General features: G+C 40.3%; 1 protein-coding gene across 1 annotated transcript; it reads left to right on the top strand.

The window, feature by feature from the left end:
- The first annotated feature begins 4,765 nt into the window (after nt 1-4,765).
- On the top strand, nt 4,766-6,253 carry TSPYL1 (TSPY like 1). The gene has a single exon (XM_032846421.1). It carries the CDS (start codon nt 4,855-4,857, stop codon nt 6,154-6,156), a length of 1,302 nt encoding a protein of 433 aa, XP_032702312.1. The 5' UTR covers nt 4,766-4,854; the 3' UTR covers nt 6,157-6,253.
- Nucleotides 6,254-16,045: the final 9,792 nt, after the last annotated feature.

Below are 16,045 nucleotides of genomic sequence, written 5' to 3'. Positions count from 1 at the left end.
TTAAGTGATGATAGTTTTATGCTTTTATTTTAGGGAGTAACTTCCCATTTTGTACAGAGAGCAGAAGTTCTTGAGTTAAACTCCCTAGATCCAAATCATGGGTCTACCATTTTTTTAAAGATTCCATTTATTTATTTATTTATTTATTTTTAAGTTTTTAAAAAAGATTTTATTTATTTATCTGAGAGACAGAGAGAGAGAGATCACACGCAGGGCGTAGGGGTGGAGGGAGAAGCAGACTCCCCACTGAGCAGGGAGTTATTCACAAGACTTGACCCTAGGACTCTGGGATCATAACCTGAGCCAAAGGCAGATGCTTAACCGACTGAGCCATCTAGGTGCCCCTTATTTATTTATTTAGAGAGCGCAAGCAGGGAGAAGGGGAGAGGGAGAGAGAATCTCAAGTAAACTGCTAACTGGGCCTGGAGGCCAACACAAGGCCTCCATGACCCTGAGATCATGACCTGAGCGAAAGTCAAGAGTTGGTTGCTTAACTGATGGAGCCACCCAGGTGCCCCAGGTCTATCATTATTTTTTTAAGGGAAACTGACAGCTTATTATTTATATTATTTATAATGTTATTTTTTATTTATAAAAATAGCTAACATATGTAATGTTTAATATATGGCAGGCCCAGCTTAATTTAATTTACACTAACTCACTTAATCCTCACAAAGGATCCACCATTTTTTATGTCATTTTTGAATGAGTAACTCAGTCTCTCTTTGTGTCAGTTCCCTAGTGAGTAAAATAAAGGTCATAATAGCACTACCTCATAGGGTTCTTCATAAGAACTAAATGATACAATACACAGGGTGGTGTTTACAACAGTGGTCAGTACATCAGAAGCAGTAAATACATGAAAGCTATCATTAGTTATAACCATAAAACGTATTTTGCTGCAAAACAAAAATGTCTGAACTTCTGCTAAACTCCTTATCCCCTGAGAAATCATTCCTGAAGAATCTGTGATTCTTTGATATGATGCAAAATAGCTTCATGGTTTTTGTGAACGTTTTCTCACAGAACCCTATTAAAAAAGACTAGACTACCTTTTGAGTAGTGAAGTTTATTGCAAATTGCCACAGAAATGCTCTGTAAAGTAAAAATATATCTTATATTAAAAAATGCCAAAGGGCACTGGGTATTATATAAGACTAATGAATCGCTGAACTCTACCTCTGAAACTAATAATACACTATATGATAATTAACTGAATTTAAATTTTAAAAAATGCAAAAAGGTAATATATGGAGCAGAGCTAAAATATACTCCCCCATAAAATAAAATATAATGCCAGTACGGACACACTGTTAGTTTTTGTAAGATGATTTAAGGTTTTGTTTATTCAAATCAGCAAATATCATTAAGGATCTATTAAAATCTTAACTCCATGCTATGCTGAGTAAATGCAAAAGAAAAAGCAACTGTGTTCTTTCCCAGGGAATGATACTGGGATGCTGGAATGCTGAGACTGACATGCAGGAAACAACCAGAGTCACTAAGAGGACGAATATAATTAAGTGCTCAGTTGCATGGCACAGCTCATAAAAAGAGTTGTAGGAATTCAGAGCGGGAATAATAAGTCATAGAGTGGTTCAGGAAAGTTGCCCCTAGGAGAAAGGAGGAGGAATGTAAGAGTTTTTATGTATGATCTTGGTTAAGTTCATTAACCTCTCAGTTACTGCTTCCTCTTTTATAAAATTTGACAATTTAATGCATATAAAATGCCTAGCACACTCTAAAGCAAGACAGGTTTGTGATAGGGTCTTAGAGAATGAACAGTATCCACCTAAAAAGAATGTTTTAGATAGCAAGATAACCGTGTCGCGTAAGAGACACATACTCCTTTTAAAACTTTAGGTTCAAAAAGATAAGAAAAAAAGTCTCCAAGTAATAGCTGCAAATAATATTATTAATATATTAAGTACAATTTTCTGTGTCAAATAGCAATCATATTTTTTTTTCCTGCATGGCAAGATAACTCCTTGACCACATGAAACTTGGTGCAGACTGAAATCCTAAAGAGTTCCTTCTTCCACGAAAAGATTCTTTCTTAAAAGATTTTTTAAAAAAGTTGCAGGGGCACCTGGGTAGCTCAGTGGGTTAAAGCCTCTGCCTTCGGCTCAGGTCATGATCTCAGGGTCCTGGAATAGAACCACCCCCCCAAATCGGGTTCTTTGCTCAGCAGGGAGCCTGCTTCCCCCTTTCTCTCTGCCTGCCTCTCTGCCCACTGGTGATCTCTGTCTGTCAAATAAATAAATAAACTCTTAAAAAAAAGTGGCATAGAATACACAAATCTGCTTTTCCCTCTAAAACCGTGTTTCTCACTGGATCTTCTCTTATTCAAGTTACTTTAACTTACACTCCCCATCTTCTACAATGAAGAGTTATCATCACATCATTTCTCCAGTGGGACTTTCAGACAATTAAAATCAGCAGAAATTTAAGTTTTTCCTCATTTTTGTATATATTCAACCAAATATCCCATATCATGTCTTTTCCAAATGTACTGATAAGTTAGAGAAGGAAAGGATCCTCCACAGCGTCTCAACACTTAACACTCACCAGAATCCTGATTACATTTACATGCACCATCTATTGCTGGAGTCTTTCCTAACATTAGCAGTTAGAGCACTAATTAAATACACTTGCAGAAATAATAGTGCAAATAAACAAATAAAGTCACATCTAGTTATGGTGAAAGCCTGGAAACAGAGTCTTCTGCTTAAAAACAGAAGGCATATTAGAGTAATGAAAGTGTCCATTTTAGGCCAAATTAGATTATTCCAGTTCCAAAATAGAGGATGATTTCATGGCAATAAGAAAGAAGTGGGCCTTGTGGAAAATTCCATTATTCATTCTTATCTACAAGAGTAATTGTCAGTAATTGCCAAGCACCAAGCACCACAAGGGAGAAACTGTATTCTGTTCACTTGTTTCTGTATTTAACATTCTGATAACGTAACACTGTGCAAGGCAGTGTGCTACCTACTTGGTAAACAGTGGTAAACAAAACTATGACCCTGTCCTTCTGGAGTTCACAGTCTTCTCAAAAATTTTTTGTCGTAGGTTTTGGCTTTAATTTTCTCTTTCTGGATATTGCCTAATTCTGGTCTTGATAACCAAAGACGCTCAGGATGTGATACATCACAGCGGTTGGGCAGGAAGCAGGACCTCAAAAGGAAGCAATGGGCAAGGACGAAGGAGAGGCTGCTAGGCAAAACACGACACACACAGAGATGCAACCAAATTTCAATCCAAGGAGTATTCACTTCAATTTGTTTTCATAATAAATTCCCACAAACTTAGTAGTTTAAAACCACACAAATTATTATTTTTTATATTCTGGAGGTTAGACATCACAAAGATGTTGGCAGTGCTGCATTCCTTCAAGGCTCTACGGGACAATCTATTTCCTTACCTTTCCAGATTCTAGAGGCTGTCTTTATTCCGTGGATCCCGGCTCCTTCCTTCATCTTCAAAGTCCACAGCATGCATCTTCAAATCTCTTTCTTTTTCTCACCTCTGCTTTGATGGTCACACATTCAAAGACTGACACTCCAACCTCCTTCTCATAAGGACCATTATACATTACATGAGTCCCACCTGGATAATCCAGCGTAACCTTCCCATCTCTATATCTTTAACCTAACCATATCTGCTAAGTCCCCTTTGCCACAGAAGAGAACATATTCACAGGTTCTGATGATCAGGAGGAGGACATCTTTGGGGGCCATTATTAAGATAGCCTATAGTCCAAGGCAAAGGAAATAGAAAAAAAAAAAAAAGTTTGACTGTTTCGCACTTTGAGTCAACTAACTGCACACTGGCATTCTGCAAGTTTGTTTTCTGCTTCAAGACTACCTCAATTATTCATTTTAATTAGCTTTCCTTTATAAAAATCGTGGCAGGAGGTCCCCCACTGGTATTTCTCTGAGGCCTTGGAACTCTCTAACACCAGTTTTCTTCACAAGCCAATGAACTAAAGCAACCAGTTCCACTGACAACCCTCTTCAACTCTGGGAGCTGACTGCCATGAATACGTAGCTCAACCGGGCCAACCTTTCCTCTCTGCAGACCTCAATTCGTGAATAGATTAATAGTTTATTGGACCGAAAATAGCTTTTCTAATTTCCTGCAGTGAGAGGCCACGGAGCAAGATTCAGCGAAGTGACCCTGGTTTAATCCCTGCAGACATTATGTAGCACAAACTCCTCTTTGAGGCAGATTATACATTTAGAACTAGCAAGGGATAATACTATGCGTCACTTTAGCGGTAAAAAGCCGCGGAGTAGTTTTTTCTCCCAGTGATGTTAGAGGCCAAAGGGATTTCTACTCGAGAAGAGATAAACAATTTGCTGTTCATGTTAGTTTAAAAATAAAGAGATTTTTGCTCCTGGCCACTATGGGGTAACAAGGAATAGATTTACACTCCTGCCTGAAAAATTCCCACGCAAAACCGGTGAAACACGTTTTCGGACGACGACAGGCAGGGTAGTGCTGGGGTCGCCACAATTCACCCCAGCTAACTAGCATGCTGGAGGCAGTTTCCAGAGGTACCGCAGGGAGGGTCCTCACTGCCTTCAGTCTCTCATTCCGAAACACAGTTATTAACGTAAGTCAAATTACTGCTTCACCCCCACTAAACTCACACAAGTAAAAATACGATAAAACTGCAGGAAAGGGCGGAGCCAATCCCAACTTCTCGCATTGCGGCGAGATCTACGGCCCTGACGTCAACCTCGCGGAGACGCTCGCGAGAGTAGAGAGTGGGCGGGGCGAACCGCCGGCTGGCGCGCGGGCGGTCTCTGTGAGGAAAACAGACGTTAATCTGCCGTTGGTCGGGTTGCTATGGACATGAGCCTCCTGGCTGGGGTTGAGAGGTCCCCTTCCCCGCAAGCCCGAGGTCTCACGACTCCCGGCGATGTCCCGGGAGACCCGGACCCACGCCACAGCCTGAAGCTCCGTGAGGAAACCGAGGCATCACAGGTGATGGCGGAGCCGGGTGCGGGAAGCTTGAACGCGGCGGCGCTCCCACCGCCTCGGCTGCCAGAGGGGCGGGGAGCCTTCCACGCCCCCGCGGGCTGTGACCACCCAGCCCCGATCCGAGGCGGTGGGGATTGCGGTTTCGAGGCGACCGAAGCGGGGCAGGCGGAGGCTCCGCCTCTCACGGAAGGCCTGGAAGCTGTGCCGGTGTCCGTGGCAACGGACAACAGCCTGAAAAATGGCTGTCAGAGCGGAGAGCCGCGCGGCGCCGGTGGGGAGAAGCCAGAGAGCTCCGGGTTTGAGGTGTTGGCAGCGGTGAAGGCCGAGGAGGTGGAGACCGAGAAGTGCACCGTTTCCTCGGTAGCAGTGGATGAGGAGGTGGTGGAGAAGGAAAAAGTGAAGGAGGAGGAGGAGGTGGAACAAAAGATGGAGGTAGAGAAGCAAGGAGGTGAAGAAAGAGAAGTGTTGGAGGAAAACAGAGTGGGGGAGGAGGAGAAGGAAGAAGCAGGGCCCCGACCCTTGAATATGGATCTCCGCATGAACCCCCTGGAAGCCATCCAGATGGAACTGGACACTGTGAATGCTCAGGCCGACAGGGCCTTTCAGCAACTGGAGCATAAATTTGGGCGGATGCGTCGGCACTACCTGGAGAGGAGAAACTACATCATTCAGAATATCCCGGGCTTCTGGGTCACCGCCTTCCGGAACCACCCCCAGTTGTCCCCCATGATAAGGGGCCAAGATGCAGAGATGCTAAGATACATAACCAATTTGGAGGTCAAGGAGCTCAGACACCCTAGAAGTGGCTGCAAATTCAAGTTCTTCTTTCGAAGAAACCCTTACTTCAGAAACAAGCTTATTGTCAAAGAATACGAGGTCAGAGCCTCCGGCCGAGTGGTGTCTCTTTCCACTCCCATCATATGGCGCCGGGGCCATGAACCTCAGTCCTTCATTCGCCGGAACCAAGATGTCGTCTGCAATTTCTTCACCTGGTTTTCAGACCACAGCCTTCCAGAGTCCGACAAGATTGCTGAGATTATCAAAGAGGATTTGTGGCCCAATCCACTGCAGTATTACCTGTTGCGTGAAGGAGTCCGCAGAGCCAGACGTCGCCCAATAAGAGAGCCGGTGGAGATCCCCAGGCCCTTTGGATTCCAGTCTGGTTAATCTCTGCCTTTGGAAATACTGCACAAGGTCCCCTCCCACCTCTTGCTGGACCTGTGCTCGGACAACAGAAATGGGTATGCCTTTTTTTTTTCCCCCTGACATTTCTACAGCCTTTTTCCTCTGGACATTGTTTTCTCAACCTCAAGACTGAGACTTTGAAGGCCATGGTCCTCCATTTCCACATGGCCTTCATGCCATTCTGCATTACTGTCTCATGCCGCATGGTCATGATTCACATTACTCCTAGGCCAAGCTCATGATGCTGTAAATTGCATTACCTTTATCTGCACTGCATGGACCCTGTTTGTTCCCAGGGCCTTTGGTCTGGCTCTTAACACCTGGAATTCTAGCTTTGCCTAGAAGCTCATTCTACCCACTTTGCTCTTTAGTACAGGCACGTAGCCTGTAGACAATTGTGGGACAGAGAGAGCAGCAGTGTACCACTTAGTCTATGTGATTTATGTAATTCCATTGCTCTTCTTGCACCTCTGGTCACCTCCTACTCCCTACTACTGGCCGTGCCTACCCACCTTGGGCCCTTGCCTACCTTGCAGATAATTGTTGGCCCCACTGTCTGGTTTCTGGTAGACAAGAATCTCTAGAACTGCGGGGGGACCCAGGTTTCCTGCCAGCATACAAACACCCTTCTCTTCCTCCCCCCAAAAGATCTCCTAGATTTCCTCACCTCCCCTTCCCTCCATCTTTGTGATCCAGAACACTACTAACTGTCAAGCTAGTGGTCAAAATGACATGTTAAACCTTATTCTTATGGCAAGAGTAAGGATGGTGTCCATTCTAATTACCAGGCTTTCTTGGCCTCAACTAGTAAATTCACACAAAACTTAGGTATACCTCTTGTGCCTCCTCTCCTTAACCCTGAACGCTATTAAATGCCAGGGTGGCAGTACAATTTCTCTCTCGTCTCCTGTCTCTTAAAGAAGAAGAAAAAAAAAAGATAGCTCAAAAGCGCCTGCAAAAGCAGGCCTTTTAGTTTAATTTGGTTTTAGCTCTTCATTATTTCCAGGGACAGGTTGTCCTGTAAAATAGACTGCTGGAGCTCTTTCCCTCTGCTCTCTTCCCCACTCTCCACTCCTTTAGCAACACCTAGAGGATTTAAAGGGAGACAGATCTAGATGAAATGAAAAATTATATCTAGTTTATAGTGGATGGAAGAACCCGAGATTTTGATGGGTTCCCTAAGTGGGGAAAACTGAGCAGATGACCACAGGCAAAAAATGAGCAAGATAAAAATTGGGCTAAGATTAAGACTGGCTGACAGAGCCTTCAAGGAAGAGGTTTTCTCTTGCAGTGGTAATGGGAGGAGAAATACTTTTTTTCGGGATTTCCATGGGTGAATTGAGAGGGATTGGAGTGTGAAGTGTACTTCCTAGAGAAGAGGAAGGAAACAAAGCAACTTCTGAAGCTTTCTCTTGTTTTCATTTGATTTAATTTATGCAAAAGATTAATACTGTGTTTTTTGTTTTTCTAGTGTTTAGTAAAATAACATTTTCTGTTTCGGCTTACTGGGAAAATTGAGTTGTATAGGTTTTCTTTTTTGCTTTCAATTGGGAATATTTGGAAAAAATAACTTTTACTTTCCTGTAAGGTACAGAGACTTAAATGAATATGAGAGTTTTCGACTTCTTATTTCTGTTAAAACTGTATCCTTCGACATAGAAATTGAGTAATTTGATTTTGTCAGATTCTGAAGACTGGAGATTGTTGTCTTCATGGAAGAATAACCTACAAAAGATGTTTGGTTTGATTGTCTTGCTTGATAATTTATCCTGGTTACAACTTAGAAACCGATGCGTCTTTTTTCCTAAATATAATACTTGTGAGATTGCTCTGTTCAAATTGAAATGTACCATTGGCATATTTGTTTTTTTTTTTTAGCTGTAAAAACTTGTGTCATAGTAAAATAAAAGCATGTTAAGCTGCTAGATTTCTTATTTTTCACCCTGCCCATAAACTTGCATGAAGAAATTGCTTAAAATAACAACAGATTATAGAACTTAAAGTTCTAAAAATGGATACAACAGACATTATCCCAAAAGTAAGAAACTAGGGCACACTGCTTGTACCTTACAAGGTTGGGAGGGTGGTTGTTCTGGGTTTGGCTTTAAAATGTTAACAGTTGCAAGTGCATACTCATGATATCACTTTTTTCCATATAGCTTGTACAACACCACCACTTCCTTCACTTCCTTAAAGCCTCCATTTCTGTCTGTAAATGATATTCTCAAGTTATTCAGGCTTTTTTTAATCACTTGCACGTTTAATAAGCAAACAGTTTGTGTCATAAGTGATAAATTCTTCTATCCTCATACTTTCTTAGCTGTAAAAACTTGTTCATTCTTTTCTTCAAACTTCCCCACCTTCTATTCCTGTCAAATTTTTCAAGGCCTCAGATGTAACTCTTCTGCCTTAATTTTTTCTGTTCCCATTAGAGAAGATGAAATGTCTTCTCTAGTACTTGGTGTATTTATAGGGACTTTTATTTTAGAAAATAGCATAGAGTTTGTTAACAGCATATTCCACAAATACTTACTAAGGTATTTTGTCAGGCCTTGGGAAGATAACAAGAATAAGATAAAATCATTTCCTTTATTGTTAAAGAATTGGGGAAAAACTGATAAGCAGACAAATGACACAGTGATACAGTAAAATACAAATATACTTTCACTTCCTTTCTATCGAGTTTGTAAGCTCTGTGAAAGCAGAGATGATGGGGTATCTTATATCTCTCACTGCTTCTAGCATATTTTGCACTTAGTTGTTACTAGATAAATATTGAATGATAAAATGAATAACTCAAATGGAAAAAAAGAACAAAATACCCTAGTACCCAAAAAGACTTGATGAAATAATGGGAAGAAGGTGGTTTTTAAGGCATTTGTAAAATTGAGGGGAAAAAGTTTACAAAGCCTTTTTTTTTTTTTTAAAGATTTTATTTATTTATTCCTCAGACAGAGATCACAAGCAGGCAGAGAGGCAGGCAGAGAGTGAGGGGTAAGCAGACTCCCTGCAAAGCAGAGAGCCCGATGCAGGGCTTGATCCCAGGACTCTGAGATCATGACCCAAGCCGAAGGCAGAGGCTTTAACCCACTGAGCCACCCAGGTGCCCCTACAAAGCTTTAAGTAAATTTCTTTTTTAAGTGATTAGAAAAGTCTAAATCCTATAACATTTAACCTTTCACTTGCTATTTTAGCAGAGCATTACTTAACTTTGGATCAACAATTATGTGCTTTATTTTTGTATATTTTAAGGTAACTGTTACACTGGAGATAGGAGTTAGACTCTAGACGTGTGCTGTCCAATACAGTAGCCATTAGCCACCAATAACTACTGAGCAATTGAAATGTGTCTAGTCCAAATTGAGGTCTGCCCTGAGTGTAAAATAAACACCGGATTTCAAAGATTTAAGTATGGAAAAACTGTAAAATACCTCAATTGTGTGTATTGATTGCATGTTGAGATGGTAATATTTTTGATACGTTGGTTAAATATATTAGTACAATTTTCCCATTTATTTGTGGCTACGGGTAAATTTTAAATTAGATGGACAGCATGGTTCTAGGCTTCTTGGATATCTCAAAAGTGTATAAAATACATGTGAAACTTTCTCCCTGTGAAATTTTTTTGTGACTTTAAGACAAGGGTTATCTAGTTAGAATTTAAGATGGGTAAAGTACTGCTAGATGCCAATGGGTTAAAAAAAAAAAAAGTGTAAAAGTGAAATGTCTCCTATCAACTTTTCCATGAGTACCTTAAGATATACTCACTACTTCACACCGTGCTTAGGTGGCTCAGTCTGTTAAGTGTCTGCCTTTGGTTCTGGTCATGATCCTGGGAAGCCGGGATCGAGTCCTGTGAAGGGCTCCTTACTCAGTGGGGACCCTGCTTCTTCTTCTGCCTCCTGCTCCCTCTGCTTGTGCTCTCACTTTCTGACAAATAAGTAATATATATAAAAAATATACTCTTTACTTTGTAAAACAGAGTGTGTACAATTGTTTCTGGTTCTAAGTAGAGTACATTTGGGTGTCAAATTGGCACTAGTAGTTATATTGGGTTATCTAAAGGAGTCTCTAATTGATATTTAGGACCTATAGCTTCATATTTTTCTAGAATAAAGTGTTCTGTATCTTTGGTTTACAAAAATGAAGCTCAGAACAGATACAGTACATGAAGCTCAAAAAAGATAATTTCTGTTATCAAATATACCATTTTGTGTATGTTAACATAGGCTCTAAATTTTACCAATTGGTCAGGCAACAGAAAGAATCTGAATCTAGCATTGCATCAAGTCAATTTAATGCTCACCACTTGAAGCATATTTTATTTTTGAAAAGTAGTATAGCCTCGCAGTGCAGCCTTGCCGCAATTATTATTTTATAGTGCTTATTAAGGATTATATGGGATAGTAAAGTGAAGGTTGTCCTTGCTCTTGGGGAACTCACTGAAGGGGTATTTTTTCCTTGAATGTTTCCTCTTCAGTAATACTCAAACCAGTCATGTACAAAAGAAAACTCAGGATTAACTTGGCAAAAGAAGTTGTCAGAGATGATCACGACTGTCCTTTCAGGGCTAATTTCCCCTTAATATATAATTGAAGTCCTAGACTATGATGGATATAATATTTATCTATTCACTATATATATGGGAGTTATTTCATTTGTGAGCAGTACTTTTCGTTGCTTGAAGTGTTTTATTCAGTTCTGAAGGGCCACATTAATACATGTTCTTTGGCCTCTGGGGTTCTCAAGACTTACAGAAGAGTTTGTGTTAGGCCACACTAGGAAAATGTCTACTTTTTTGGCTTCACTTTTTCAGTATTTGCATTTACTGTTTTTTGGGTTTTTTTTTTTTTTTGAGAATAGGTGAAGAAGAAATGGTTCTGTTAAAAGTAAAAAGGGCCACTTAAGTAAGCTGCTAATTTTCATAAATACCAGGATGTCTTATTAGTGGCCTTAAGAGACAGAGAAGACACACTAGCTTTATTTTATTTATCTGTTTATTCAAAGATTTTATTAAGTAATATCTTCACCCAACATGGGGCTTGAACTTAAAACTCTGAGATCAAGAGTCACATGCTCTTATTTGACTGAGCTAGCCAGGTACCTGGACACACTAGCTTTAAACGGGGATTAAATCACAGTTTTACGATCTATTACCTACCACATTAGCCAAAAGAAAAACCTTTTCTGAGCCTTGGTTTCCTTGTCCATAATGCAGGGATGTTAATACCTATATTGTAAGCCAATATTCTCCCAGGATGTTTTTGGAGAATGCCATTATAAGGTTGTAGAAAGCATTTGGGATTTTACTATGTGCCAGGCACTGTGTTAAAAGATTGCAAGTATTGACATAGTTAATACAGGTTAGAGTGTGAAAATGCCAAGCACAATGCCTGGCATTTAATATGTAATAGATATTAAATTCCATTTACCTTCCTCTCCATTTTAATTTCTCATTTATATCCAGACAGTTGTCTAGCCTAATTTTTCTCAAACCCAACTGACCATTATAAATAGCTGGGGAGTGGGGCACCTGCGTGGTTCAGTCAGTTAAGCATCTGACTCTTGGTTTTGGCTCAGGTCGTGCTCAACAGGGTCCTGAGATCAGGCCCTGTATCAGGCTCTGTGCTCAGCACAGAGTCTACTTGTCTCTCTTCCTCTGCTCTTCTCCCTGCCCGCTGTGTCTCTCTCTCTCATAAGTAATATCTTAAAAAAAAAAAAAAAATAGCTAGGGAACTTTGAAAAAATTCTGATACCTAGGCTCTACCCTCAAACCAGGTAAATTAGATACAAAGGTACAGACAGATTTGAGAACCTTTTTTTGGACTCCTCATGTGAGGGAATATTAACTCCCTTCCCAGTTTTGTTAGATTTACTCAGAAACATACTGCCTTACAATACCCAGCTATTGCAAAGGACCTGGCATATAGTAGGCTCTCAGCACACCTCCGTATTTTGACCCTTGTATTCTTGCAGAATGTAATTAGCCTGATTGCACAAGAGAGTTAAGTACTTGAAGAGCATCATCCTGTCCTTCACCTCAAGGGCTCTCCACCTCCTCCACCACCACCACTACCACCAACCTGGGTATATATAAATTCCTTCAATGTTCCTTATCCATTGTGCATGCTAATAAACGAGATTCATTATGCCAGTGTTTTTCCTGAAGTCAGGTGCCCTGTATTGAGCAAAATAACATCCAGACAACAAAATAGGATGAGATTCTTATCACCTATATTTTACATAGTTTGTTTCTTTAAGTGGATCTTGGGAGAACATTAACTTTTGGAGCAGCAATATTATCCCTTTCATTCCTAATAAGATTAAAATTTACCAAAGTGAGGGGCGCCTGGGGTTAAATCCTCTGCCTTCACCTCAGGTCATGATCTCAGGGTCCTGGGATTGAGCCCCACATCAGGCTCTCTGTTCAGGAGAGAGCCTGCTTCCCCTCTCCAGTGCCTGTCTCTCTGCCTACTTGGGATCTCTGTCTGTCAAATAAATAAATAAAATCTTTAAAAAAAATTTACCAAAGTGAATGCTTTTAAAAGTATTCAAGTACTACTGAGTTAGGCTTCTTCATATTATACTTCATTGAAGTTTGTGTCTAACAGTTAACATGTATCTATATTAATTTTTATTAAATTAGGCTAATTCTTTTAACCTATTCGTGCTTGGAGGAACATTAATTATTCCTAATGAGTAATTTTACTCCCTAATTTCATTTGCAAACCTGTTATTTGCAAATCTTGTCTGTAGCCAGGTCATTGTTGAAGTTCTCCCAGGCAGCTTCCTTTCAGAGTAAACAGCATCTTTAGGATCTTACTATAAACCATGGATCCACATATTCTCCTCCCCCCACCCCCAGTATAACTTTGTCCTAGGGCATCAGCAAACAAACTCATACATAGAAACTTATTTTAAGATTCATGTACTCCTCTACAAAATTCTAGAAATACGGGTCTTATTAAGGCTTGATTTCAGCACACATTTCTTCAGGCTGAGGTCCACTAATCAAGCAAAGGTTTGCACTGCAGAATCAGCCACGGCAACTGATTCATACACGTAAGACATGAGTATCTTCCGAAATAGTAACTTCATGTCCAAGTCTTCATTATTTATGCTTCAAACTCTAATTCCAGAATTTATGGTGGCTTAGTATTGGTAAATGAGTGTGTTCTCCGCTTGCTTTTTTATATGTGAAGTTCAGTAGCATGGGAAGTTTACCCATGGTGATAGAAATCCAAAGAGTGGTTGCCTTAGGGATGGTAGAGTAACTGGGAAGAAGCATGAGCAAACTGCCAAGAGTGATAGTAACACACCATGTTTTCTTTTTTTATTTAATTTTTTAAATTAACATATAATGTATTATTAGCCCCAGAGATACAGGTCTGTGAGTCGCCACTTTTACACACTTCGCAGCACTCATCATAGCATATGCCCTCCCCAATGTCCATAACCCCATGACCCTCTCCCTACCCGCCTCTGTTTGTTTTGTGAGATAGTCTCTTATGGTTTGTCTCCCTCCCAATCCCATCTTGTTTCATTTATTCTTTTCCTACCCACAAAACCCCCTACATTGCATCTCCACTTCCTCATATCAGGGAGATCATATGATAGTTGTCTTTCTCCGATTGACTTATTTCGCTAAGCACAATACCCTCTAGTTCCATCCACGTCATTGCAAATGGCAAGATTTCATTTCTTTTGATGGCTGCATAGTATTCCATTGTATATATATACCACTTCTTCTTTATCCATTCATCTGTTGTTGGACATCTGGGTTCTTTCCATAGTTTGGCTATTGTGGACATTGCTGCTATAAATATTCAGGTGCACATGCCCCTCCGGATCACTACGTTTGTATCTTTAGGGTAAATACCCAGTAGTACAAATGCTGGGTCATAGGGTAGCTCTCTTTTCAACTTTTTGAGGAACCTCCATGCTGCTTTTCAGAGTGGTTGCACCAGCTTGCATTCCCACCAACAGTGTAGGAGGGTTCCCCTTTCTCCGCATCCTCGCCAGCATGTCATTTCCTGACTTGTTAATTTTAGCCATTCTGACTTGGTGTGAGGTGGTATCTCATTGTGGTTTTGATTTGTATCTTCCTGATGCCGAGTGATGTGGAGCACTTTTTCATGTGTCTGTTGGCCATCTGGATGTCTTTGCAGAAATGTCTGTTCATGTCCTCTGCCCATTTCTTGATTGGATTATTTGTTCTTTGGGTGTTGAGTTTGATAAGTTCTTTATAGATTTTGGATACTAGCCCTTTATCTGATATGTTGTTTGCAAATATCTTTTCCCATTCTGTCAGTTGTCTTTTGGTTTTGTTAACTGTTTCCTTTGCTGTGCAAAAGCTTTTGATCTTGATGAAGTCCCAATAGTTCATTTTTGCCCTTGCTTCCCTTGCCTTTGGTGATGTTCCTAGGAAGAAGTTGCTGCGGCTGAGGTCGAAGAGGTTGCTGCCTGTGTTCTCCTCAAGGATTTTGATGGATTCCTTTCTCACATTGAGGTCCTTCATCCATTTTGAGTCTATTTTCGTGTGTGGTGTAAGGAAATGGTCCAGTTTCATTTTTCTGCATGTGGCTGTCCAATTTTCCCAACACCATTTGTTGAAGAGACTGTCTTTTTTCCATTGGACATTCTTTCCTGCTTTGTGGAAGATTAGTTGACCATAGAGTTGAGGATCTATTTCTGGGCTCTCTATTCTGTTCCATTGATCTATGTGTCTGTTTTTGTGCCAGTACCATACTGTCTTGATGATGACAGCTTTGTAATAGAGCTTGAAGTCTGGAATTGTGATGCCGCCCACTTTGACTTTCTTTTTCAATATTCTTCTGGCTATTCGAGGTCTTTTCTGGTTCCATATAAATTTTAGGATTATTTGTTCCATTTCTTTGAAAAAAAAAAAAAAAAAGCGGGTGGGATTTTGATCGGGATTGCATTAACTGTGTGGATTGCTTTAGGTAGCATAGACATTTTCACAATATTTGTTCTTCCAGTCCATGAGCATGGAACATTTTTCCATTTCTTTGTGTCTTCCTCAATTTCTTTCATGAGAACTTTATAGTTTTCTGAGTATAGATTCTTTGCCTCTTTGGTTAGGTTTATTCCTAGGTATCTTATGGTTTTGGGTGCAATTGTAAATGGGATTGACTCCTTAATTTCTCTTTCTTCTGTCTTGTTGTTGGTGTAAAGAAATGCAACTGATTTCTGTGCATTGATTTTATATCCTGACACTTTACTGAATTCCTGTACAAATTCTAGCAGATTTTGAGTGGAGTCTTTTGGGTTTTCCACATATAGTATCATATCACCTGCAAAGGGATAGTTTGACTTCTACTTTGCCGATTTGGATGCCTTTTAATTTCTTTTTGTTGTCTGATTGCTGAGGCTAGGACTTCTAGTACTATGTTGAACAGCAGTGGTGATAATGGACATCCCTGCCGTGTTCTTGATCTTAGCAGAAAAGCTCTCAGTTTTTCTCCATGGAGAATGATATTCGTGGTGGGCTTTTCATAGATGGCTTTGATGATATTGAGGTATGTACCCTCTATCCCTACACTTTGAAGAGTTTTGATCAGGAAGGGATGCTGTACTTTGTCAAATGCTTTTTCAGCATCTATGGAGAGTATCATATGGTTCTTGTTCTTTCTTTTATTAATGTGTTATATCACATTGATTGATTTGCGGATGTTGAACCAACCTTGCAGCCCTGGAATAAATCCCACTTGGTCATGGTGAATAACCCTTTTAATGTACTGTTGAATCCTATTGGCTAGTATTTTGGTGAGAATTTTTGCATCTGTGTTCATCAAGGATATTGGTCTGTAGTTCTCTTTTTTGATGGGATCCTTGTCTGGTTTTGGGATCA

The sequence above is a fragment of the Lontra canadensis genome, unplaced genomic scaffold (assembly GCF_010015895.1).
Source record: "Lontra canadensis isolate GAN:19392208 unplaced genomic scaffold, GSC_riverotter_1.0 scaffold175, whole genome shotgun sequence".
NCBI classification, from domain to species: domain Eukaryota; kingdom Metazoa; phylum Chordata; class Mammalia; order Carnivora; family Mustelidae; genus Lontra; species Lontra canadensis.
Note: the sequence above shows the minus strand (reverse complement) of the source record. Positions and strands in the feature narration are given on the sequence as shown.

Bases quoted from the DNA above. Each gene is read 5' to 3' on its own strand.
- TSPYL1 (XM_032846421.1), top strand. From the start codon at position 4,855: ATGGACATGAGCCTCCTGGCTGGGGTTGAGAGGTCCCCTTCCCCGCAA.